Here is a 23,873-nt window from a genome sequence, read left to right as displayed (position 1 = left end):
AAAAATACACAACTTGAGTCCAAACGAATACCTCTGCTTACCTATTTTCAGCAGTGTCGTGAACATGCCTCGTTTGCTTCGCCTCGCAGTGCGCACGTAGCAACATCATTAGGAATGCGTTGTGCTCACTCGTCTGGAACAAGACGCCGTAATGATATACTACACTGTTCATCTGGTATTTATGAAGAGAAATCTGTAATTAATTTTAATATGTTTTTTTTTAAGGGGGGATAATCATCCAATGACTTCTCTCGCCTTGTGTAAGGTGAGAGAGAGTGTCAGACTCTTACTGACTAAAAACCACCCCGTTCCTACTCCTGCTTTTTCAGCCGGAGGTAAACCCGCTAGGTAGTCCGCAGCTCCGGATCAGGCATCAGCCCTACTGGGCCCCATCTGTGGTGGTCTGGATCTTTGAGGCACGTGCGGAACGCTCGGCGCCGTACGCACGGGTCTGGTTCTGGTCGGGCGGCGAGATACCCTTGCTCGCCGTCCGCAGGCCCGCACTTACGGTGGCCGGAGATCATAATTTTAATATGGTAATGGCGACGCTCGCTTCTCATGCATGAGAGTGCGGCTTCGAAACCTACTAACGGCAAGTACCAATGTGACTTTTTCCGAGTTTTATGTACTTTCTAGGCCGTAGTACCAACCGGAGTTATACCATTGAATGGTATAAAACAGTAAACGAGCAGACAGATCACCTGAAGGTAAGCAATCGCCGCCCATGGACACCCAAACCACAGCCAGCCTTTTGGAGGTTAGATTTAAGAATTGTTGGGGAATCGGGGTTTGGACTCACACAACGCAAGCGTTGTTTCACGTCGGTTTTCTGTGAGGCCGTGGTATTACTCCGGTGGAGCCGGCCCATTCGTGCCGAAGCTTGACTCTCCTTAGATAATGATGTTGAGTGACTCACCTCGTACATATGGTTGGTACCACCCTGGTACTTGGTGATGATGAGGTCCTGTTCATCTTCAGGCAGCTGTTCGATGCGGCGGAGGATGAACGCATGAGTCTTTTTGTCGTTCATACCTGGACAGAATATTTTTATGGTTATTCTTTGATAGTGAAGTGATATGATAGAAACTAGACTAGCTACGCAGAAGATAATATTATAAATTTTATTCATTTTTGCGTACACATCACAATTACGAATTACGATGGTCCATTGCATGATAACGTGCGATGACCAAGTCGATCTATTTTATTTAAAACGTAGAATAAATGTAATATTGGTATGATAACAATTTACATAATAACTTAAGACAAAAAGTTCCTTAAGTAAGGACTAAATAAAATAACCGACTTGGTATTACATGGATCTTACAACTTTTTACGGTAGAAAAACTGATGAGGTGCGAGACTTGGGCTTTTTTAAATGATTTTTTTGATGGTTTCTTAGTTTTCCAGTGTCATTAAATAAAGAAATAATAAACGTATGCTTTAATACCTTCAATATCATGGCAGAGTCGATGGTACCACAACATAGGGCAGTGTTCACAAGTCATGTTCGGTGACTTCTCTCGCGTTTTCTTCAAAAGGTCGGCGTGAGCGACGAATGCTTGTTTTATAGCTGTAAGGAAATAATTGCTTACTTAACTGGAAAGTAGTTCTAAGCCATTCACAATGTAATTTCTGTTGTGTTTCATATCATAGTGTTGAAAATCAGCGCCCTGACTCGAACTATCGTGCTTGGGTCATTGCATTTTAGCTGCGCACTGGCCTTTTTGCGCCCTGTACACCTTTATTTACCCGACTGCGCCAAAAGGAGGGTTATTTATTTTTCTTTTTAATTTCTGATCTATACAGGGTGTAAGCGGAACGCTCCCAAACGTCGCAAACAGGTGATGGTAAAAAACGTGTATTATTAAAAAAAAAATAAAGAATTCAATGTTTATTTTAAGTAATAATAGTTGTAATCTAATGCTGAATTTTAATATAGCATGAATAATACAAACACAAAAACGATTAAAATTATAAAAACATAAACAATTTGTGGCGTTTTTCGGGAGCATATTTTTGTTACGGTGCAAATAAACAGTTTTTAGCTAGGGCTCAACTTCTGGGTTCGATAAACAGTTGATGTTTTTTTAAACTTTGTCCACACTAGGATTTTCTCCTGTGTCGTCGTTACAAACGTACAAGTTCACATGATACCCAGACCCGAAACAACAATTTTATTTCTGGATCACAAAGAGTCGCTCCGTAGGGGAATCGAACCCACCACCAACCAGACACCGTGTCGTCTATGAATGCGTTAACCACTAAAGTCTAAGCTTCAAATCTCGACTACTAACTAAATCAAATAACCAAAAACTTACCATTAATCAACTCTAAAGCCACAGAATCGCTCTCACATTTAAAAACGTAACAAGCGTATGTGTCATTGGTTTCTCTACAGACAAAACCGAAATGTTCCTTGTTCAGCCTCCCTAACACGCAGGAGGCGACATCTTTGAACGCTCTGTGCAACAATATTTGTTTTCGATCCGGACTTATAAGGCGGAGTTCTGATCTGCCGACCTGAAAAAAAGAATAAAAGTTAAGATTTTTCGTGACTGCCTCGTTGGTTGAGTTGTCGCAAGGCCGTCGCTGGGCAAGAGGTCTTGGGTTCCATTCCCGGGTCGGGTAAAGTATTACGAGGCTTTTATCCAAAAAAAAAAAATTAATAGAAGCATGGAGTCTGGAATTGTGTCCAGTATATGGCAATAGGCTCACCCCCTATTACATGGGACTTACAACACAAATGATGAAAAGTGGGTGTACATTGTATAGCGGCATTACGTGCCGTAATGTGCACCTCTGCCTACCCCTTCGGGGATAAAGCGCGTGACGATATGTATAATAAAAAAAAAAAACAGTCAAAGAGATCGAAAAAGACCTTAAAGGTAATAAAATAATACAGTCTGAAGCTGACCAGTCCCAGTTGACGCTAAAATACGAAATGAACATAAATTAAAAAAAACTTACCTGAAACAGCATAGTCCTATTCTGTTCTCCAATCAATTGAGTTATAGGCGTCTTCTGATTGATCGTCCCAATAGAAGCAGACCTATCTCTCAAAAACGGCTTATTTTCATTCAACGTCTTTCTTTCAATTGTAACGGGCTTCCTGCTAATTTCTTTAAAATTCATTGGCGCAGGACTATCTTCTCTTAAATCTCCCTTCTGGCTAAAATCTGGCTTAGTCCCAACCGAATCTGGACTTTTCGCGTCCATTTTCGAGTCCTCCAATTTGGATTTTTCGCAAAACTGCGTTATAGAAGACGCTGTTTCGGATATTACGGAGAAAATATCCGATTTGTCCTCTTCTTTGACTGTGTCTAAATTATTTTTTGGTACGTTTAGGACTAAGACGTTCGGTTCTAAAGGTGTGGTTGGTTTTCTAGTGTTATTTTCTATTCGTTCTTTAGTGAACATATCGAATTCTTCATCAATTTTCTTTGGGTCTGGTTTAGCGTTTAAAGTTTCTGCACTCGCCCAAGCCTTGTCAGGTTCTAAGGGAGTTGTGCTTGGTATTAGGATTTTTCTATGGTTTTTAAATATGTCCTTTGGTGGTGAATTATCATCTTGTTCTAAGTTTTCTTTTGAATCGTTGCTACTGTATATTGAGGTCTGAAAGAGAAAAAATTTGGTTCTATTAATAATATTTTTAGTTTTTCTTTTAACTCTGAAAAGTAGTTTAGTCAGTTATACGTATTGTAAGACTAAAGTAGTTGAAGTTCTTTAAAGATATATTTTGTTTTTTAATCGAAGGACTGCCTCGTTGGTCGTATGATCGCAAGTGCGACTGACAGACAAGCGGTCTCGGGTTCGATTTCCACATCGGGCAAAGGATTACAGGGCTTTTTTCGGTAGTAACACGGATGGCAATAGGTTCACCCACTATTATATGAGACTTATAACACAAATGATGAAAAGTGGGTGTACATTGTACATCAGCATAACGAGCCGTAATGTGCACCTCTGCCTACCACGTCGGGGATAAAAAGCGTGACGTTACATACCCCAGTAGAAGATAGTAAGCTATGTCGGCGCTGCTTCATCGCTTTTTCCGCTTCATGCTGAGCAAACTTGATGAGGGCATCGTCGATTAAGGATTCTGGGACCTTCCGCTGCGATATCCTCACCTTTCCGATGTATGCAACCTGAAATGCAAGGTAAGGGATTGAGATAGGGGTCATTTTTAATTGTCTTCTATAATATTTAATGTTGAGGCGGTGACCGGCATGAAAATACTAATGACTGTTAATGAAACGAAAGAGATGTGTAAGATTCTATATTCTAAGATTCTATGGGATACGGGCGGGTTATGTATGTATGAGACGATTATAAAAATCAAAGATCATCATCTCGTGAAATTTCACTGTCGAAATGTGAGCCTGCTATTTAATTGAGGAGTTTTTCTAATATCTACACGCCTTTTTGTGGGGGAAATGATCCAATGACTTCTCCCGCCTTGGACGAGGCGAGAGGGAGAGTCAGGCTTTGACTAAAAACCACCCCGTTCCTACTCCTGCTTATCGAGCCGAAGCTTCGGTAACCCGATAAGTAGTCCGGAGCTCCGGGTCGGCATCATCCCTAATCCCACACCATCTGTGGTGGTCTGATGGCTCTTTACGGCACGCATGGAACACGGCGCACGAGATAATTGTATATGTATTGTATATTGTATTCTTATATAATTCTTTCGTGTGTTTTGGCTTCGCATCGATCTGCTTCATTTCTCTGCACTACCCTATGGTTGACTGTTAGAGAATGCCTTAAGGCATTAAGTCCGCCATTCACTGTTTTTTTTTTTTGTGATGAAGACTAAATAAATAAATAATTTGCACGCTTGGCAGACCAGCTCAAAATTACTTTTGAAAAGATTTTGTTCAATGTGTTGTCTCATAGCAGGCTCTTCCGACATCAGCGCGAAGAGCCATCGTGGTTGCAAAATTTGCATGTATGTATTGTAATGTATTCTACCCTTCTTGAGAGGAGAAAATCATCCAATGGCGCATCCACACATGCCTGGCGGCACGGCTGGCGGCATGAGCCGCCGGCATTTGCATCTTTTACCTGCGGCATGCGCGGCTTTTGGTTACCAGCGAAAATATTCTTATATTAGCCGGCGGCCTGCATTCAGCGGCAAGGCGGTCTGAAACCCGGCGGCATAAGCCGGCGGTATGTGTGGATGCACCACAATATTTTTGCTCGGCTTGGGCGAAGCGAGAGGGAGTGTCAGACTCTAACTGACTAAAAACCACCCCGTTCCTACTCCTGCTTTTCGAGCCGGAGCCTCGGTAACCCGCTAGGTAGTCCGCAGCAAAGTGGAGTTTCTTGCTCGTTCTTCTCCATTCGAAGCAACACTTTGGAACGAGCGCCTAGCTTCACTGACAGACAGACTGACGGACAATTCAATTTGACGTTTCAAAAGTGCCTTATTTAGGATTAATTGAAATAAATGCTTTGACTTTTACTTTGCAAATGTATTCTACCCTGCTGTCATATCCTGGGGCCTTAGTCTGCTATTACAATTGTGTCAGAATGGTCGATCACTGATCAGTGCAAGAGGGACGGAACTATGTAGGTTGTATAGCTCCGTCTCTCTTGCACTGTTCAGTGATCGACCATTCTGACACAATTGTAATAGCAGACTAAGGCCCCTGGTGTTATGAATGAATGGCTTACCTCAAAGAAGTGTGAATCGGAAGCCGACAGGTCAGCACACAGCGAGGTGAGCGCGGACGCATTGCTGAGCGTACGACCCATTGGGTTCTGATTTTCACTTGTCCTGTAAATAAAAAATATCGTTTAATGTTTTTTTTTTATGTTGTTTTTTAACCGACTTCTCAAAAAGGTGGAGGTTCTCAATTCGGTCGGTATGTTTTTTTCTATGTATGTACACCGATTACGCCGAGGTTTATTGACCGATTTGCATGATTCTTTTTTTAGGACACTGTTAAGCATCTACATGGTTTTCTACCAGAGATGTGCTATTCTACGTTGCTGTGGATGCGGTTGGCTTCCACCAATCATATTTATTGGTTTACATAACTTAGCACTGGTGGAAACAGACTCAGCTAAGTATGCTTTTTTTATATGGAAAGATGCGTGCTATGGATGGCTTCCCTACTATCGATACATTGCATAATCGATCTGCGCATCTTCCTCGCACAGCTACATAGCTTAGTATCAGTGGAAATGGTGACATAGTTTCACAGGTTAGCTTTTACATCTTGGAAGTATAGCTACATAGCACATATCTGGTGGAAAAGCACCGTAAATGTTATGCTAGAGTTTTGCTATCTAGGAGTGTCGATATACATAATAGGGGGTGAGCATATTGCCATATACTAGGCACAATTCCAGACTCTGTGCTAATACTGAGGAATTTTCGAAAAACCGAATGAAGTCCAGTAGTATTGTGCCCGACCCAGCAATCAAACCCGAGACCCCTTGTGTGGCAGTCACACTTGTGATAACACGACCAACGGGGCAGTCAGTAAAACAAATAATCATCATCATCATCATCATCAGCCGAGAGACGTCCATTGGTGAACAAAGGCCTCCCTCTTAGTCCTTAGTAAAACAAATGGTAATGAAAGTAAGTGTGGGAGAGCCATACAAGTGTGGGAGAGCCATGCTTCGGCACGAATGGGCCGGCTCGACCGGAGTAATACCACGGCCTCACAGAAAACCGACGTGAAACAACGCTTGCGTTGTGTTTCGTTGTGTGAGTGAGGTTACCGGAGGCCCAATTCCCCCTTCCCAATCTTCCCCATCCCCATTCCCGAACAACAACCCTTAAATTCCTAACTCCCAAAAAGCCGGTAACGCACTTGTAAAGCCTCTGGTGTTTCAAGTGTCCATGGGCGGCGGCGATTGCTTACCATCAGATAATACGTCTGCTCGATTACCGGCATGTCCCATAAAAAAAAAAAACGTAACCCAATAAAAACGTATACTCACAAGTTGGAATTACAGTTTCCTGGCAAAGAAATAGCAGGGCTGCTCCATGGTAGGTGTTCAGAGCTGTTCTGCTGTTGGAAGCCGATGTTCTTGGTGACCGCGCCATTGGAGAGGGAGGTGTTGGAGCCTCTAGGGCTGGCCGTACCTGGAGATGGCTCCCGCATTTGTGTGAAGAGTTCTGCCACCTGGAATGAAGAGAAGGTGGTTTAGTGGAGGTTTTTTTTTTTTGAGGGTGGAATATCATCCAATGACTTTTCTCGCCTTGGGCGAGGCGAGTGGGAGTATCAGACTCTTATTGACTAAAAACCACCCCGTTCCTTCTCCTGCTTTTCGAGCCGGAGCCCCGGTAAACCCGCTAGGTAGTCCGCAGCTCCGGTTTAGTGGAGGTTGGAAGGTAATTTCTTTAGGGTTGTCTTTTTAAACTTAACCCTTCCTATGTTTGGAACGTGGATCCACGCGAGACACAATGTATTTTCTATTGTTGTCTTATATACGGCATACAAGAGGTTAAGAGAGAACTAACATTAGAACTTAAGACGGGATATTTATTATGTTTATTTATGTCTATGAGTTTCCGATATTTCGGCACTGTTGCAAGCGCCATGATCACGGATGAACTGTCAGTTGATCCATGATAATCCATTCTATTGTTAGTGTTAGTGACCATGTCAGTTTTAAAAATCTTTAGAGAGATGACGTCGTTTCCTGGACCTAGCTTCTCTGATAGACAGACAATTCGATTTTGCTGTTTCAAAAGTTTAGCTAAGTGAATGTACGGTTGATGCTGTGCCCGGGCAGTCGGGCTACGCGAATTTTTTTTTTTTATTTTTTATTTTAAAAAACATTGCCCCACATTACGATTTTCTCCTGTGTCGTGGGTGCGTTTACAAACATACAAGTTCACATACACATGACACCCAGACCCGAAACAACAACTTGTGGATCACACAAAGAGTTGCTCCGTGCGGGAATCGAACCCGCTACCCGTTGCACGGCAGCCAGTTGCTCAGCCACCGCGCCAACCGTGCAGTCAATCAAAATCACTTTTATGTGAGCACATTTTTTTTATGTGAGCCATAAATTATTGTTGTTTTGGGTCTAGGTGTAATGTGTATGTGAACTTGTATGTTTGTAAACGCACCCACGACACAGGAGAAAATACTAGTGTAGGGTAACGCTAAAAAAATGGTGAACGAGTTAAATAGCGATCAATGTACGAAAATAAACAATAATTTTCATGCGAACAATCTATTGTTTTACTACCACCAACATATCACCTAGACGATCCTCTGACATGTATATATCCATCACATTTGTTTACAAAAGTAACCTTGAATTTTTATCATCATTATAATCATAATTACCCACTACATAAAGGCACATCAAGTTACAAAAACCAGTATAAACTGACCGTTGGACGTGAGGAAAGATCATTCAAAGCGGGTCTATGATAAACTGGTTTTTTGTAACTGGATTTGCACCCGTGTCTACGTCCATAGTCAACCATTACATGATTACTATCAATTAAACGATTATGTCCAATTAAGCTTCATAATTTTGGCACGGAGTTTGAGCCGTAAATACACTGTTTACTGTATTAATCTAAGATTAGTATTGGCTAATCCTATACAAGGTGGATAGATCAGAGACGCGAAATCTATCGGGTAACCGGGGCTCCAGGTCGAAGCAGGAGTGGGAACGGGGTGTATTTTTTTCTGCTGACGAGCTGACGGATCACCTGATGGTAAGCAATCGCCGCCGCCCATGGATACACGAAACATCAGAGGCGTTGCAAGTGCGATGCCGGCCTTTTGGGATTTTTTTCTGTTTATATTAGTTCTCCGTGGAATCTTGGTCCGTGCCCTTGTCATATATTATTTTCTTTTTTATAATAAATCTAATCAATATTTATAATACATGTTACCTTTGGGGCTAAAATATTTAAGGGCCCCTACAACCCTTAGGCGGATTGGGATGATGGGGAAGAGGATTTCAGAATGAAAACACATACTTATTATAATTATAAAAAAAAATACTTTAAACTGAAGATAAAACATAAAACACAAACAGCCTCGAATTAAGAATTTGAGAACCTTTTATTTTGAAGTTGATTAACATAAATAGTCTCTCAGAGAAACTGGTAAACTGCCTCGTTGGCCGAGTGGTTGCAAGTGCGACTGCCGGGCAAGGGGTCTCGGGTTCGATTCCCGGGTCGGGCGAAGTATTACTGGGCTTTTTTCGGTTTTTCGAAAATTTCTCAGTGGTAGCACGGAGTCTGGAATTGAGCCCGGTATATGGCAATAGGCTCACCACCTATTACATGGGACTTACAACATAAATTGTGAAAAAGTGGGTGTACATAGTGGCATTACGTGCCATAATTTGCACCTCTGCCTACCCCTTCGGGGATTAAAGGCGTGACGATATGTATGTATGTATGTATGTATGTAGAAACTGGTAGAAACTGGTAAACAAACAAATCAAGTTCACGTGTCTAAATGCACGTATGTATGTATGTTTATGTGTTTATATCCATGGGCTAGGGTCAAGGCTTCAATTGGTTAGGTTCCGTTCACACAGACGGGCGCGGAGAGGAGAGCAACATTTTATCACGTTGAAAACTGAGCTTTAAGTATTTGTATTAAGGTTTATTTTTTTTATGTGCACTTTTTTTTCATTGAAAATGCTTAAAGGCACTTGGTGTGAAATAATAAACTACCAGGCTGGTAGCGTCTATTGTTCAAATACTAAAACGCTAGTAAATTTTAAGTCGCTCTCAAAAATAGTTCTGTCTCTATAAATTCTTTATAAAATGACAGAGATAGCACAATATTTAAGTACTTAAAATTAAGTAGCCTTTCAGTATTCGGGGGAATGTGAAAAGACTCCAAGCGTATACGAGTCTGTGTGAAAAGAAAAATGCGCACCGATACTCTCCGAGCCGGTCTGTGTGAACGGACCCTTACACGCACATAGATAGTAATATAAACAAACACAGTTACTTCCTTAACACGTTTGTTGATGAAATCTAATGGTTATGAAGGCAGGGCTGACTAACTTTTGTAACGAGGAAAATCATTCAATGGCTTCTACCACCTTGGACGAGGCGAGATCCAGTGTCAGACTCTTCACTAAATAGTATGAAACAAAGTCAATTTTTTCTATGGGGAAGATCGACTAATGATTTCTTTTGCCTTGGACGAGGCGAGAGGGAGTGTCAGACTCTGCACTACCCAGTATAAAACAAAGTCGCTTTCTCTGTCCCTATTTCCCTTTGTATGCTTAAATCTTTAAAACTACGCAACGGATTTTGATGCTTTTTTTTAATAGATAAAGTGATTTAAGAGGATAGTTTATCTATACTATATATACTATATATAATATTATAAAGCTGAAGAGTTTATTTGTTTGTTTGTTTAAACGCGCTAATCTCCAGAACTACTGGTCCGATTTGAGTAATTCTTTTTGTGTTGAATACTATAATATTATAAAGCTGAAGAGTTTGTTTGTTTGTTTGTTTGAACGCGCTAATCTCCAGAACTACTGGTCCGATTTGAGTAATTATTTTTGTGTTGAATAGTGCATTTATCGAGGAAGGCTATATAGGCTATAAAACATCACGCTATGACCAATAGGAGCCGAGCAGAGCGGGTGAAACCGCGCGGAAGTAGCTAGTGTATAATATATCACCATTCTACTCATGCGAAGCTGAGGCGTGTCGCTAATACTGACTAAAGACCACCCCGTTCCTACTCCTGCCTTTTGAGCCGGAGCCCCGGTAAACCCGCTAGGTAGTCTGCAGCTCCGGATAAGTGGCTGACTAACTAGTGTCATTTTTTAAAACTCTATTTTTGATTGGCTGCCCTGTAAGTCGAGTGATCAACCGCTGCAGAGTCAAAATCAAAGTCAAAGTATTTATTAGTGTGCTTTTTGTTGATACATTAGATCTTACAGTTATTATTATTAAACAAAAGTTATTATTAATAATAACGCAATAAGTTGCCCATTAGTCATAGGCTATTTAAAAGCACCTATTAAAAAAATATATTCATCATCAAATAATGGGGTAGATGACCCACTTACTTCTTCTTCTTTTTATTTAAATGTCCGTCTCGTACTTTATTTTAAAATATTAGACACGTATTTTCTATCAGTCAGTTTCACAGTCCCCGCGCCAACTATTCAGTCCATATCAAAAGTGCTTTCAGAATAGTGTAAAAAATAAATGAATATAATAGGTCACTGATTTAATGATTAGATTAACTGATACCTAAATATTCTATTTCACACTGATTAGGTACTTGGGCAGAATCTTAAACAGAGCTAAACCTTTCTATGAGTCAGAAATATTAAACAAAAACAAACAATCAATCCCGTATTCCCTTTACAAAATAGGAAACGGATATTTTGCCGGACAAACGATATCATGTTACTATTGCGTTTTCAACCTTATATTTGTTTACCAATTAGAGCTATTTTTGTTTGCAAAATAATATTCTGTTTATTTTGGTGCGGTCAATCCTCAATTAGTTTAGCTGCGCAGGAGATATTACAGTGCACAAGTGTGTGCGCAAACACAGGCGCATTCCTTGTCCTGTGCTACGCTTTGGAACGAGCGCCTAGCTTCACTGACAGACAGACTGACGGCCAATTCAATTTGACGTTTCAAAAGTGTCTAATTTAGGTTTAATTGAAACTAGTGGTCGCCTAGTGGTCGAAATTCGACCATATACGATTTAATTTACAATACCACTTAACATACGTTCAAGGATAATTTTTATTTAACTCAAACTCAAACAAACTCTATTCATATAAGACGTGAGAATATTATCGCAATGTCTATCAATTTTGACGTTTTGTCAAATACGATCAGATACTATGTAATGTTTTATTTATTGATTTAATGTACTTTATAAGCATTATTTTTGAAAAATATTGGCGTTCTGCACTTTAGTCCGGTCAAATTAAACCAAAAAATTAGGGTGAAATTACATTAATTCGCAACAAGCTGAATTTTGGTACAATTGTTCAAAACACGATTATAAACAATAGCTGAAAGTTCCCCATCATTCCCGTGTGTGGAAAAAAATTTATTCAAGGTCAAATGTCAAAAAAATGAGTTTTTCGCGATTTTCAGCAAAACGGTAAGTTTTATCAGAAAAATACCTCAGACTAAAATTGTAGATCATTAAATTATCTATAAAAAATATATCAATACTTTTTTTTTCATTGTTCCAAAGTGGAAAAATGAGTGTCCCCCCGACACTCATTATTCCACTTTGGAAGCGTCTAACTTTCAAACGGTGGATCTCGACGAAAAATGGTTTTAGGAACCTTCATCTCTTTTTTAAACACCTATCCATAGATACCCATAACGGATATGTTAGCTGAAAAAAAATTTTTTTTGAATCAGTTCCATGTATGGAGTGCCCCCTTTAATTTTTAAATTTATGAATTTTTATTCAAAATTCGAATAGCGGTTATCGAAATACATCAACCTACAGAGTTTCAACTATGTAGGCCCAACAGTTTCGGAAATAAATGGCTGTGACATACGGACGGACGAACAGACATGATGAATCTATAAGGGTTCCGTTTTTTACCATTTGGCTACGGAACCCTAAAAACGCGCTAAGTACACCACCTCATAGGTGGCGTGGAAACGTGTGCATTTTATGACAATTGCAACTGTTACAACTTTTTACACTGCGATATCTCCGAAACGGTGTCTCGTGAGAAAAAAGTATTGATATATTTTTATAGATAATTTAATGATCTACAACTTAGTCTCAGGCATTTTTCTGATAAAACTTACCGTTTTGCTGAAAATCACGAAAAACTATTTTTTTTGACATTTAAACTTGAATAATTTTTTTCCACACACGGGAATGATGGGGAACTTTCAGCTATTGTTTATAATCGTGTTTTGAACAATTGTACCGAAATTCAGCTTGTTGCGAATTTATGTAGCACCGAATGTCTAATTTGACCGGACTACTTCTCCTACACATAAACTATAAGTGTACCAACAACAATTTTATGCTCCTACGTCCGCGCAATTTTCGTAAAGAGGGGTACAAAGTTTTTTCATCACGTATTAATATATAGATAAATGCCTTGCTTTTCACTTTGTTCCCTCACTGCTTTCAGAACCCGTAAAAACGGCAGACCGACTCAACCGGAGGGAGGTCAGGTACAGGGCCAACGGATTTACGATCTTCTTATGTTATTTGCCTCCACTCACACTCTGTTCTCTCACTCTCATGATGGAATGGGACGGTCATCTGAATGGAGATATTGTTTACTTGTACCATGTATTCAATCTCGGAACTTATACTTTTTTTTATAGGTAAACGAGCAGACGGATCACCTGATGGTAAGCAATCGCCGCCGCCGGTTTAAGACATCCGCTTATCATGCACGATCATGCATAAGGGTTTATTTAGACACCACTGACAAACGGTGAAAGAAAACATCGTGAGGAAACGTGAACTTATAATTTGACAATTGCTTAACATCTGATGGTAAGCAATTGCAGCCACCCATGGATACCGAAACTACAGAGGCGTTACAAGTGCGTTGCTAGCTTTTTGGGGGTTAGGAATTTAAGGGTTGTTGGGGAATCGGGGATTGGGAAAGGGAGTAATTGAGCCTCCGGTAACCTCAATCACACAACGCAAGCGTTGTTTCACGTCGGTTTTCTGTGAGGCCGTGGTATCACTTCGGTCGAGCCGGCCCATTCGTGCCGAAGCATTGGCTCTTCCACACTTGAGTTCATGTATAAAGTCCTGTGACCCAGAAGTCTAGTGGCCACTAGGCTGTTGATGATGATGATTTTATCTCTATTAAATACCTTTACCGAAGCATGGCTCTCCCACATACTATACACAATTAATTATTATGTTATCGGCTTACTCACGTAATTGTTTGACGAGGAACTCGACTAGTTTCAAGCCATGCTAGAGGCTCATATTCATGAGCAGCATTCCGCGACACATGACGCGGCGATTGTTGCGCTACTTTAGCATGGCTTGAAACTAGTCGAGTTCCTCGTCAAACAATTACGTGAGAAAGCTGATAACATAATAATTAATTCAGTATGTCTCACGAAAGTTACAATAAAATACTATATACACTTCCTTATTATACTAAAAATCTCCAACAGAGCCAAGTAGAAGTGACAATATACACAAAACAACTCGTGGCAGCCCTACAAGACAATTAATTTACCAACCTTGAATCTGAACATTTGTTTATGTGATACATCGTACGGCATTAACTGGTCAACTCAATGAGACTTTTATTGAAGAATGTGACATTGGTCTTTGAGCACAGTTACAGTAACAATTGCCCTTAAAAACATAGTTTTGCTGAGTCCGTTTCCACCAGTGCTAAGCTATGTGTACCAATGAATGTGATTGGTGAAGCCAAACGCATCCACAGCAATGTAGCATAGCACATCTCTGGTGTAAAAGTATTAGGCTTTTTTTGAGGGGGGAAAATCATCCAATAACTTCTCTTGCTAGGGCGAGGCGAGAGGTAGTGTCAGACCCTTACTGACTAAAAACCACCCCGTTCCTACTCCTGCCTGTCGATCCGGAGCCCCGGTAAACCCGCTAGGTAGTCCGCAGCTCAAAAGTATTAGGCTACTTTTACACTACAGATGTATTATGAGGAAAGTACAGTAGCAGCATGAAGCCGCCTCTTGTTGTTTCGGGTCTGGGTGTCATGTGTATGTGAACTTGTATGTTTGTAAACGCACCCACGACACAGGAGAAAATCCTAGTGTGGGGCAACGTTAAAAAAAATACATTTGAGAGACTAAATTACATCGTGATCGATATTTTGAAACAGTTGCGTCTCACGATATCACTTCATGATTTGTACAGCACTGTAAACAATATTGACAATAGAAATAAATTGTCTTAATGAAACGCTTGGACGCTGCGTCTAATAAATCACTTGTGTACGAAGATCGTTTAGCAAATAAATTTAAAGCAGTGGTTAGTTTTTTTACTGGTGATTGCAAATCTATCGTCTAGGCAAGCGTAGTGTAGGGGGTCCTCTAGCTAGGTGGAGTGAATCCGGAGCTGCGGATCACGAGGGCTCCAGCTCAAAGCAGGAGTAGGAACGGGGTGATTTTTAGCCAGTTAAAGTCTGACGCTCTCTCCCGCCTTACCTAAGACAGGACCACATTGAGCAAGCGTGGTAATTAACACTCAAACCTTCTCCGTGCGAGAAGAGGCCTTTGGCCAGCAGGAGCCACTTATAGGCTGTAGATGTGGATGTAGAGTGACTGCTGTTGCCGACCCGAAGCTGCGGACTGCTTAGCAGGTTACCGGGGCTCCGACTCGAAAAGCAAGAGTAGGAACTGGGAGGTTTTTAGTCAGTAAGAGTTTGACATTCTCTCACGCCTTGCTCAATTCGGGGAAAGTCATTGGATGATATTCCCTCTTCAAAAAAAAGTAGGTAATCCAAATGAGGAATTGTTTGATCTATTTTGCAGCTAGAAACTAGGAAATACCTAGTAATAAAGACAAAAGACAATAATACACATCTGCATATCCTGCTACTGAAGTATGTAAGCAGTCAGAGCCGTATTTTCATAAGAATAGTAACTAGACAAGTGACTAGGGCGCCAGGTACAGGCGCCAGCTAGACAATTGTCTAGGGCGCCAAGTACAGGCGCCAGGTAACAGAAGGGCGCCGCGAGACGTAATGGCCCGGAGATTTAAGACGCCCGCTTCTCATGCATGAGAGTGCAGTTTCAAAAGCTACTAACGGCAAACACCAATGTGACTTTATCCGAGTTAAAATGTATGTAGTTTATAAGATTATTTAGACACCACCGACAAACGGTGAAAGGAAAATATCGTGAGGAAATCTGGGCTTATAATTTATAATTATAAGTTTGAAATTGCTAACTCGCATTCAGCAAGCGTGGTGATTAATGCTCAAACGGCGATGACGGCACCCAACAAAATTAGGGCTACGACTCGAAAAGCAGGAGTAGGAACCTGGTGGTTTTTAGTCCGTAAGAGTCTACCACTTCTTCTCGCCTCGCCCAAGGCGGGAGAAGACATTGGAAGGTTTTCCCCCTCAAAAAAAAAATGGGGCGCCAATGAAGTTCGGCGCTCGCTACGTTCAATCCGTGCCTGTATGCAGTTATGTTATTAAATGATTTAATGCAGTTATTGTGTTGTCAGATAATCGTGACTGCTTGTCTATTGTTAGGGCTAAATGCTAGGTTTTGCATAGTTTGCGTGTCTATCGCTAGAACAATACTATATGCTTGCTGTTATTCTCGAAAAGGGGTAGGTAGAGATGTGTAGACATTTTTTAAAAAAAAAATTGCCCCACATTAGGATTTTCGGGGTGCGTTTACAAACATACAAGTTCACATACACATAACACCCAGACCCGAAACAACAATTTGTGGATCACACAAAGAGTTGCTTCGTGCGGGAATCGAACGCGCTACCCGTTGCGCGGCAGCCAGTTGCCCAGCCACCGCACCAACCGTGCAGTGAAATTTTCACTACTTTTCGTTATGAGTGCTTGGTGGTTAAAGGGCAAGCCTATTGCTATACAACAGGACCAGAGTCAAAAAATTGTAATCATAACATTCGTGTTAGTTAAACCGAATAAATCTCAATAGTATTTTGCTCAATGTGAAAATCAAACCCGGGACCCCTTGCTCGGCAGTCACTTTCGGCGTTTCATCAACAAGACAGTTCCTTATTTAGCTAATTAGTAAGTTAGCCTAGTTGCACCAATGCATACCACAATATGTATGTATGTATGTATAATATACAGGGTGTAACAAAATACCCATATACATCAAGAAGCCCTGATGAATACAGGTTGAATAGAATCTTTACACAAAGTTTCAGCTTAAAATACGTTTAAAAAAAGTTAGTACCAAATACTTGGTGTCGCATGGTTCTTGATTTCAAATCATACAAACGTATCACAACACTTACTACAGGGGTCACTCGCTAATTATGAAATATTTCTTCTGTAAATCTGATCGCCTAGGACCCGTATCTACCTAATTTTGATGTTCGGTTTCTGGAATTTTATGTATTGGAAAAATTCATAACTTCGTTTCATGAAAACATGAATTTATGAAACCCCTCCCATATCGTTTGTTATGTTATCTAGAAACCGTGCACTTGATATGTATACCCCCTTTTTTGTTACACCCTGTATATGTAACCTGAACTTTGTTCCTACACATGTTTTTATTTATATTTCAATCTAATCTCGTGTTTCACACGTGTTAGACGAAAATAGACCGTGTATCTATAGGGATATAGCACAATATTATAATCCTTGTAATATGAGTATGTTTGCCAGTGCATTTGGTACAGAGAATCGACTAAATGTTATCATAGTTGGATCATATTTCAGGAGTATGGAATTCAAAATTTGTTACTACATAATTGAGTCTGGTATTTACACTTTATGTTCGCCAAAATTATTTTACTCTGCCATATTACTGGAGCGGATTCGAAACCTACCAACAGCCAATGTGACTTTTTCCGAGTTATATAACGTGTTACAAAAAGGGGATATACATATCAATTGCACGGTTTCTAGATAACATAACAAACGATACGGGAAGGGTTTTTTTAACTCATGTTTTCATTGTACCAAGTTATGAATTATTCAAATCCCACCGCCGCGCTATTCAAAATTAGGTAGACAGGTACTAGGCGATTAGATTGAGAGAAGAAATGTTTCGTAATATTAGCGAGTGATCCCTGTAGTGTTGTGACATGTTTGTACGATTTGAAATCAAGAACCATGCGATACCAAGTATTTGGTACAATTTTTTTCAAACGTATTTTAAGCTGAAACTTTGTGTAGAGATTCTATTCAACCTGTATTCATCAAGGCTTCTTGATGTATATGGGTATTTTGTTACACGTTGTATGTACTTTCTTAGTTTATTTAAACACGCACTGACAAACGGTGAAGGAAAATCGTGAGGCAACCTGGGCTTATAATTACTAATTATAAGTTTGAAATTACCAACCGTGGCAACCGTGGTGAGTAAATGCTCCCGTTACGTGTTTTACCTAAGTAGAACCTCCCCGTTCCTACTCCTATCTTTCGAGCCGGAGTTCTGGTAAACCTTCTGGTAGTCTGCAGCTCCGGCTACTACGGGGTCTATGTCAAATGTGTAGTCACTTAGTCGGGTCTGTAATACCCACGGGAAGAGTAGAGCTGGTAGAAAAACGTATTCTATTCTGCTGTCACCATACGGCAAAAGTTTGATCACCTGATGGATCACTTGGTGGTAAGTAACCACCGCCGCCCATGGATACCCGAAACACCAAAGGCGTTACAAGTGCGTTACCTTTTAGGGGTTAGGAATTTAAGGGTTGTTGGGGTATCGGGGATTGGGATGATTGGGTAGGAGGGTAACTGGGCCTCCGGTAACCTCACTCAGACAACGAAACACAACGTAAGCTCTGTTTCACGTCGGTTTTCTGCGAGGCCGTGATATCATTCCGGTCAAGCTGAAGCATGGCTCTCCCACACATAAATCAATAAATACCACTCAAATAGCCATAATTCTTAGACTAATCGAAGTAACTCCGATACGTATTTACCAACATGTATATTTGGTATGAAAATAAACTAAAACCTGGCTCTCTGCCAGCCCCGGTGGACGAGGAAAGGACAAAGAGTGATATCACTCACTCTTTGTATGAAAATTTTGCTGAATTTAGCGCGGACTTTGGATTTGTAAGACTGTTTTGTTGATATTTTGAATTCTTGGAAGTAACGTGGAGTCTGGAATTGTGTCCGGTATATGGCAATCTCTCACGCTTTAATTGTTTTACCTCTGATGCAACAAGAGAAGTGTTATAAGTATTACACGTGGCATACGCATGCTTCAGTATGACCTCACAGAAAAAAGACGTGAAACAACGCTTGCGTTTCGTTGTGTGATATCCCTTCCCAATCCCCGATTCCCTAACAACCCTTAAATTCCTAACCCCAAAAGGCCGGCAACGCACTTGTAACGCCTCTGGTGTTTCAAGTGGCCATTGGCAGCGGCGATTGCTTACCATCAGGTGATCCGTCTGCTCGTTTAAGTACCGGCTTATTCCATTAAACAAAAAATTTAATGGACCGACCCAATTGGGGTTATACCACGGCCAAACAGAAAACTAGCATGAAACAACGCCTGAGTTGAGTTGAATTTAGCTGTATGAGGTTACCGCCATTCCCAATCTCCAAATCCGCTCCAAAAGGTCAACACTACATTTGTAACTTCTACGGTTTTGTGGATCTCCATGGGCGATTGGTTTTCAAGGTGATCCGTCTGCTCATTTGCCGGCCTAAGACATAAAAACATAATCTACCACGGAATATACATATATCTAAGTCTATCTATTTATATTTATATATGAGAGAAAACTTTATATTATAAACATGCGATGTGTTTCCTGTGTGGTTAGCATAACCCATCATCATATCAAATGAATCTCAAAACGTAGATTGATATTTACGTGCAACTGCACGGTTTTTTTGAGGGGGCAAATGAAATCCTCCAATGGCTTCTCCCGCCTTTCGCGAGGCGAGAAGGAGTTTCAGACTCTTACTGCTTTAACAGGTGATGAGCCTGTTGCCATATACCAGACTGCGTGCTACTATTGAGAAATTTTCTAAAAACTGAAAACAGCCCAGCTATACTTGCCTGACCCGGGAATCGAACCCGTTGCCCGGCAGTCGCACTTGCACGCACTCGGCCAATGAGGCAGTCAAAATAATATCTATTGACTAATTATTTTTTAGTATAAATGTAATAATGATCAGAAACCAATTAAACATATAGTTTCATTAGTAACCACCACAAAAGGTTCAAGGTTGCTCGATGTGACTTTGGAACGACGTATTTTTGACGCTTTTAGTAGAGATAATAAATTAGCGACTCGAACACATAACTTTGTAATAGCGAGGTCACATAAGTTTATTTCTTATTATTATTTAATACAATCATATGGTACAAAACCGGATTTGGTTAATTATTAGCTGAATATTGATAGAGTTTTTGTTGATGAGAAACTTTAAAGGATTAAGAAATATGCTAAGCATATTTTTTAGCATAAGTTTTGGTATAATGTGCATTCTTTCATGTAGTGTTGTTGATTTATTTTTAAATTGTATTATATATTGGGCTGATTCAGTATTTTATTTTGTTGGTACCTAGTCGTGTTCTATAGAAACATTACTAGAAAATTTCAGTAGATGGGAATATGGAGAGCCATGCTTTGGCACAAATGGGCCGGCTCGACCGGAGTGATACCACGGCCTCACAGAAACAACGCTTGGTTGTGTTTCATTGTATAAGTGAGGTTACTGGAGGCCCAAGTACCCCCCTTCCTAATCTTTCCAATCCCCGATTCCCCAAAAACACTTAAATTCCTAACCCCCAATAGGCCGGCAACGCACTTAACGTTTCTGGTGTTTCGAGTAACCATACCCAGAGGTCATTGCTTACCATCAGATGATCCGTCTGCTCTTTTACCGACTTATACGGTAAACACTTAATGTGTTTCATTTTAAATTTTATAAACTTCATGTATCAAAACTAACGTAACTACTAATGCGTAATGAAAAAAAAAATATCAACAATAATGTGTATAATTATGTTGCCGATATAACGTCACCATGAAGTCATAATTCTACAATAGTAAACTTCATTATTACTTTCGTGAGACATACTAAATTTATTATTATGTTATCGGCTTACTCACGTAACTGTTTGACGAGGAACTCGACTAGTTTCAAGCCATGCTAGAGGCTCATATTCATGAGCAGCATTCCGTGACAATCGCCGCGTCGTGTGTCGCGGAATGCTGAAACTAGTCGAGTTCCTCGTCAAACAGTTACGTGAGTAAGCCGATAACATAATAATTAATAAACTTGTGCTTATTATTTTAAAAGAGTAACAAATGGAGTTTCTTGTTCGTTCTTCTCCATTCGAAGCTACACTTTGGAACGAGCACCTAGCCTGCACTGGCATCCGGACCTACGGACTACCTAGCGGGTTTACCGGGGCTCCGGCTCGAAAAGCAAGAGTAGGAACGGGGTGGTTTTTAGTCAGTAAGAGTCTGACACTCCCTCTCGCCTCGTCCGCGGCGAAAGAAGGCATTGGGCGAATTTCCCCCTTAAGAAAAATAAGCTTCCTTGACAGACAGATTGACGGACAATTCAATTAGACATTTCAAAAGTGCCTTATTTAGGATTAGTCTAAATAAATGCTTTGTACCCTGAAAGAAATCGTATATTATTTTGTTATAGTCTTTGGTAAGTGCTATACTGAATATCAAAAGGATATGGGTGAAAATTGCTTCATGCTTAATCATTGAAAGTTATAAGATTAATGAAAGTTCAGTAGACGGTTCGATAGAAATGTATATTTTAGCGAATTAAATAATGTAATTAGTAAAGTGAAGATATAGATGCTTTTAGCATAACATTCTGAAATTTCGTGGAATTGGAAACGATATTTTTGGAGAGAAGAATAATATTCATAACAGTGAAAATTAAATGACTACACAAACAATATACATTCCAGGCTTCATAATCAATTTTCAACTTTATTTTAAATTAAACAGAGTCAAAAATTGATAAGAAAATATGAAACAATTAAGATTGGTTTTATGCCAGAGCCAGACTTGCTCACAGGCATTCACATAGTGTGGTACGGACAAAATATCATTAATGGTAAGCGTCCATAGGTCTACATCGTACGCATCGCACGCATTGTACGTCCACTGTATCGGCAGACGCGAGTATTAGCAATCGGATTGCCGATGTCACATTCACTTGGATTTTTGGCATCGGCATTCCATATGACGGTACGCATCGCAAGTAGGCATTACCGATGATGCGGTCCAAACAATGCGGATCAGTGGACGCAGTTGTATGAGTTTGTATACAAGACAAACTAAAATCCGTTGCGTGCGATGCGTCCGATGCGGGTTTCTGAACGCTTACTTTTAATGTACGCGCCACACAATGTGAACAAACAAGTGCGCGAAAGTCTGGTGCTAGCATTATAAAATGTCTGCGTTAAAAATGAAATAAGCTGCAAGACATAATTTTACAAGAGCGGGGTTAAAACGCACATATAAGGTCGACATTCGCGTGCATCTTACCATACTCTTTATATTGATAGCTGACGTGTCCGAGTGTGAACCGAATACGGGACGAGTTGTATGCATTTTTTATCTGTTAAACATAAAAAAATGCTGTAATATTATATTTCTAGATAAGTCAAAAACAAAAACATGGGACAATCCCACCACAACCTCCTAACCGCTGCAACTCCTGTAAGCAAGGATCTACAGTAGATAATATAATGATGAAAACACCGGAACACAGAAGTCCGGCGCGTCTCAGGGACATGAATAACTGTCTTGGATCCCGCAACGAAATAAATCAGAAGATATTATTAGAGGAGAAGAAAAAGAAAAAAATACGTGTAAGTGTGGGAGAGCCATGCTTCAGCACGAATGGGCCGGCTCGACCGGAGTGATACCACGGCCTCACCGAAAACCGACGTGAAATAACAACGCTTGCATTGTGTTGTGTTGTGTGAGTGGGGTTACCGGAGGCCCAATTACCCTTCCCAATCTTCCTAATTCCTGATTCCCCAACAACCCTTATATTCCTAACCCCCAAAAGACGGGCAACGCATTTATAACACTTCTGACGTTTCGGGTGTTCATGGGCGGCGACGATTGCTTCTGTGTACCAATGAATATGATTGGTGGAAACCAAACGCATCCACAGCAACGTAGCATAGCACATCTCTGGTGGAAAAGCACTCTTATTCTAACATAGACTCTAGTAGTAGTAGTACTAGTAGCTGCGATTTACGCAACATATTTGAAGCTGCGTTGTCGTTGCGTGGACGCTGCGTGGACAGTGCGTTAGTATTTCCTATGACAATGAGGCCATTTGATGATGGGTTTAGTCTAGATAGTTACTAGACTAGCTTTGTGGAAGATTTCTAGTCACTTATTTGTTTCAATTTTGTAGTAATTAATATATTAATAAAGTATTCTGATTAATTATGTAAGTCTTTTATGTTGTAAAACAAACATTTTATTGATATATACCGCTAATGAAAATAAAATATGTCCCATCCCATTATCGCAGACCAAAATTCACAAACAAAATTAAACCACAATTTAATACTATTATGTGACAAAATTTTTTTTTCTATGTACTTAACTTATGACCAATAACCACAATGGAATTCAATGCCTAAACATTGTTTCGTACATTTGTTTTTGTAACTTTATTTACTTAAGCATATAACTTGAATGACCTCAAGTTTTACTTAAGAACATTTTTTGTTGTTTACATTGAATTTTAAGCTAAACAAAGTTTTTTTTGCTAAGTTTGCGATGACATAACTTAGTTAAACGTGTGAATTAGGTATGTGACGTAATTTAAGTACTTGCTAAGTATACTACAAAAGGGTTGGTAAATATATTATTTGGTGCATAGAGAATGGAGGTGAAATAAACATTTTGACTGCACAGTTGGCGCGGTGGCTAGGCAACTGGCTACTGGTAGATGGTGGTGAGCCTATTGCCATATACCGGGCACATTTTCAGACTCCGTGCTGCCACTGAGAAATTTTTCGAAAAACCGAAAATGCCCAGTGATACTTCGCCCTACCCGGGAATCGAAGCCGAGACCCCCGGCAGTCGCACTTGCAAGCACTTGGCCAGACAGGCAAATAAATATTATTAAAACAAAAGTGATTAGCTTAGCCGATCATTTTTTTAATTTGTTTTATTTATTTAATTTTGTTTAAATCTTATTATTACGGATCGTCAAACTTTTGACGATACCAACTAATGCCTACTATTATAAAC

The 23,873-nt window shown here is 40.1% G+C and overlaps 1 protein-coding gene and 2 long non-coding RNA genes across 6 annotated transcripts in view; 1 reads left to right on the top strand and 2 right to left on the bottom strand.

Annotated features, from left to right (window-relative positions):
- LOC126912043 (uncharacterized) overlaps positions 1 to 23,873 on the bottom strand; it is a 121,579-nt gene that overhangs the window by 26,810 nt on the left and 70,896 nt on the right. The gene's annotated exons all lie outside the window — the stretch shown is intronic.
- LOC126912053 (uncharacterized) overlaps positions 1 to 23,873 on the top strand; it is a 192,262-nt gene that overhangs the window by 98,279 nt on the left and 70,110 nt on the right. The gene's annotated exons all lie outside the window — the stretch shown is intronic.
- LOC118280495 (TBC1 domain family member 4) overlaps positions 1 to 23,873 on the bottom strand; it is a 70,525-nt gene that overhangs the window by 25,871 nt on the left and 20,781 nt on the right. For 2 of the 3 annotated variants that reach the window (XM_050702095.1, XM_050702097.1), the window contains 8 exons: positions 6,958 to 7,142; positions 5,677 to 5,779; positions 4,008 to 4,148; positions 2,971 to 3,615; positions 2,322 to 2,523; positions 1,451 to 1,573; positions 917 to 1,032; positions 42 to 133 (listed from right to left, as the gene is read on the bottom strand). In XM_050702095.1, the coding sequence (XP_050558052.1) occupies positions 42 to 133; positions 917 to 1,032; positions 1,451 to 1,573; positions 2,322 to 2,523; positions 2,971 to 3,615; positions 4,008 to 4,148; positions 5,677 to 5,779; positions 6,958 to 7,142 (1,607 nt within the window). Of the gene's footprint in view, positions 1 to 41; positions 134 to 916; positions 1,033 to 1,450; positions 1,574 to 2,321; positions 2,524 to 2,970; positions 3,616 to 4,007; positions 4,149 to 5,676; positions 5,780 to 6,957; positions 7,143 to 22,139; positions 22,213 to 23,873 lie in introns of all 3 variants that reach the window. The other variant, XM_050702096.1, reaches the window with a different exon arrangement.

The sequence above is a fragment of the Spodoptera frugiperda genome, chromosome 21 (assembly GCF_023101765.2).
Source record: "Spodoptera frugiperda isolate SF20-4 chromosome 21, AGI-APGP_CSIRO_Sfru_2.0, whole genome shotgun sequence".
Taxonomy (NCBI): domain Eukaryota; kingdom Metazoa; phylum Arthropoda; class Insecta; order Lepidoptera; family Noctuidae; genus Spodoptera; species Spodoptera frugiperda.
Note: the sequence above shows the minus strand (reverse complement) of the source record. Positions and strands in the feature narration are given on the sequence as shown.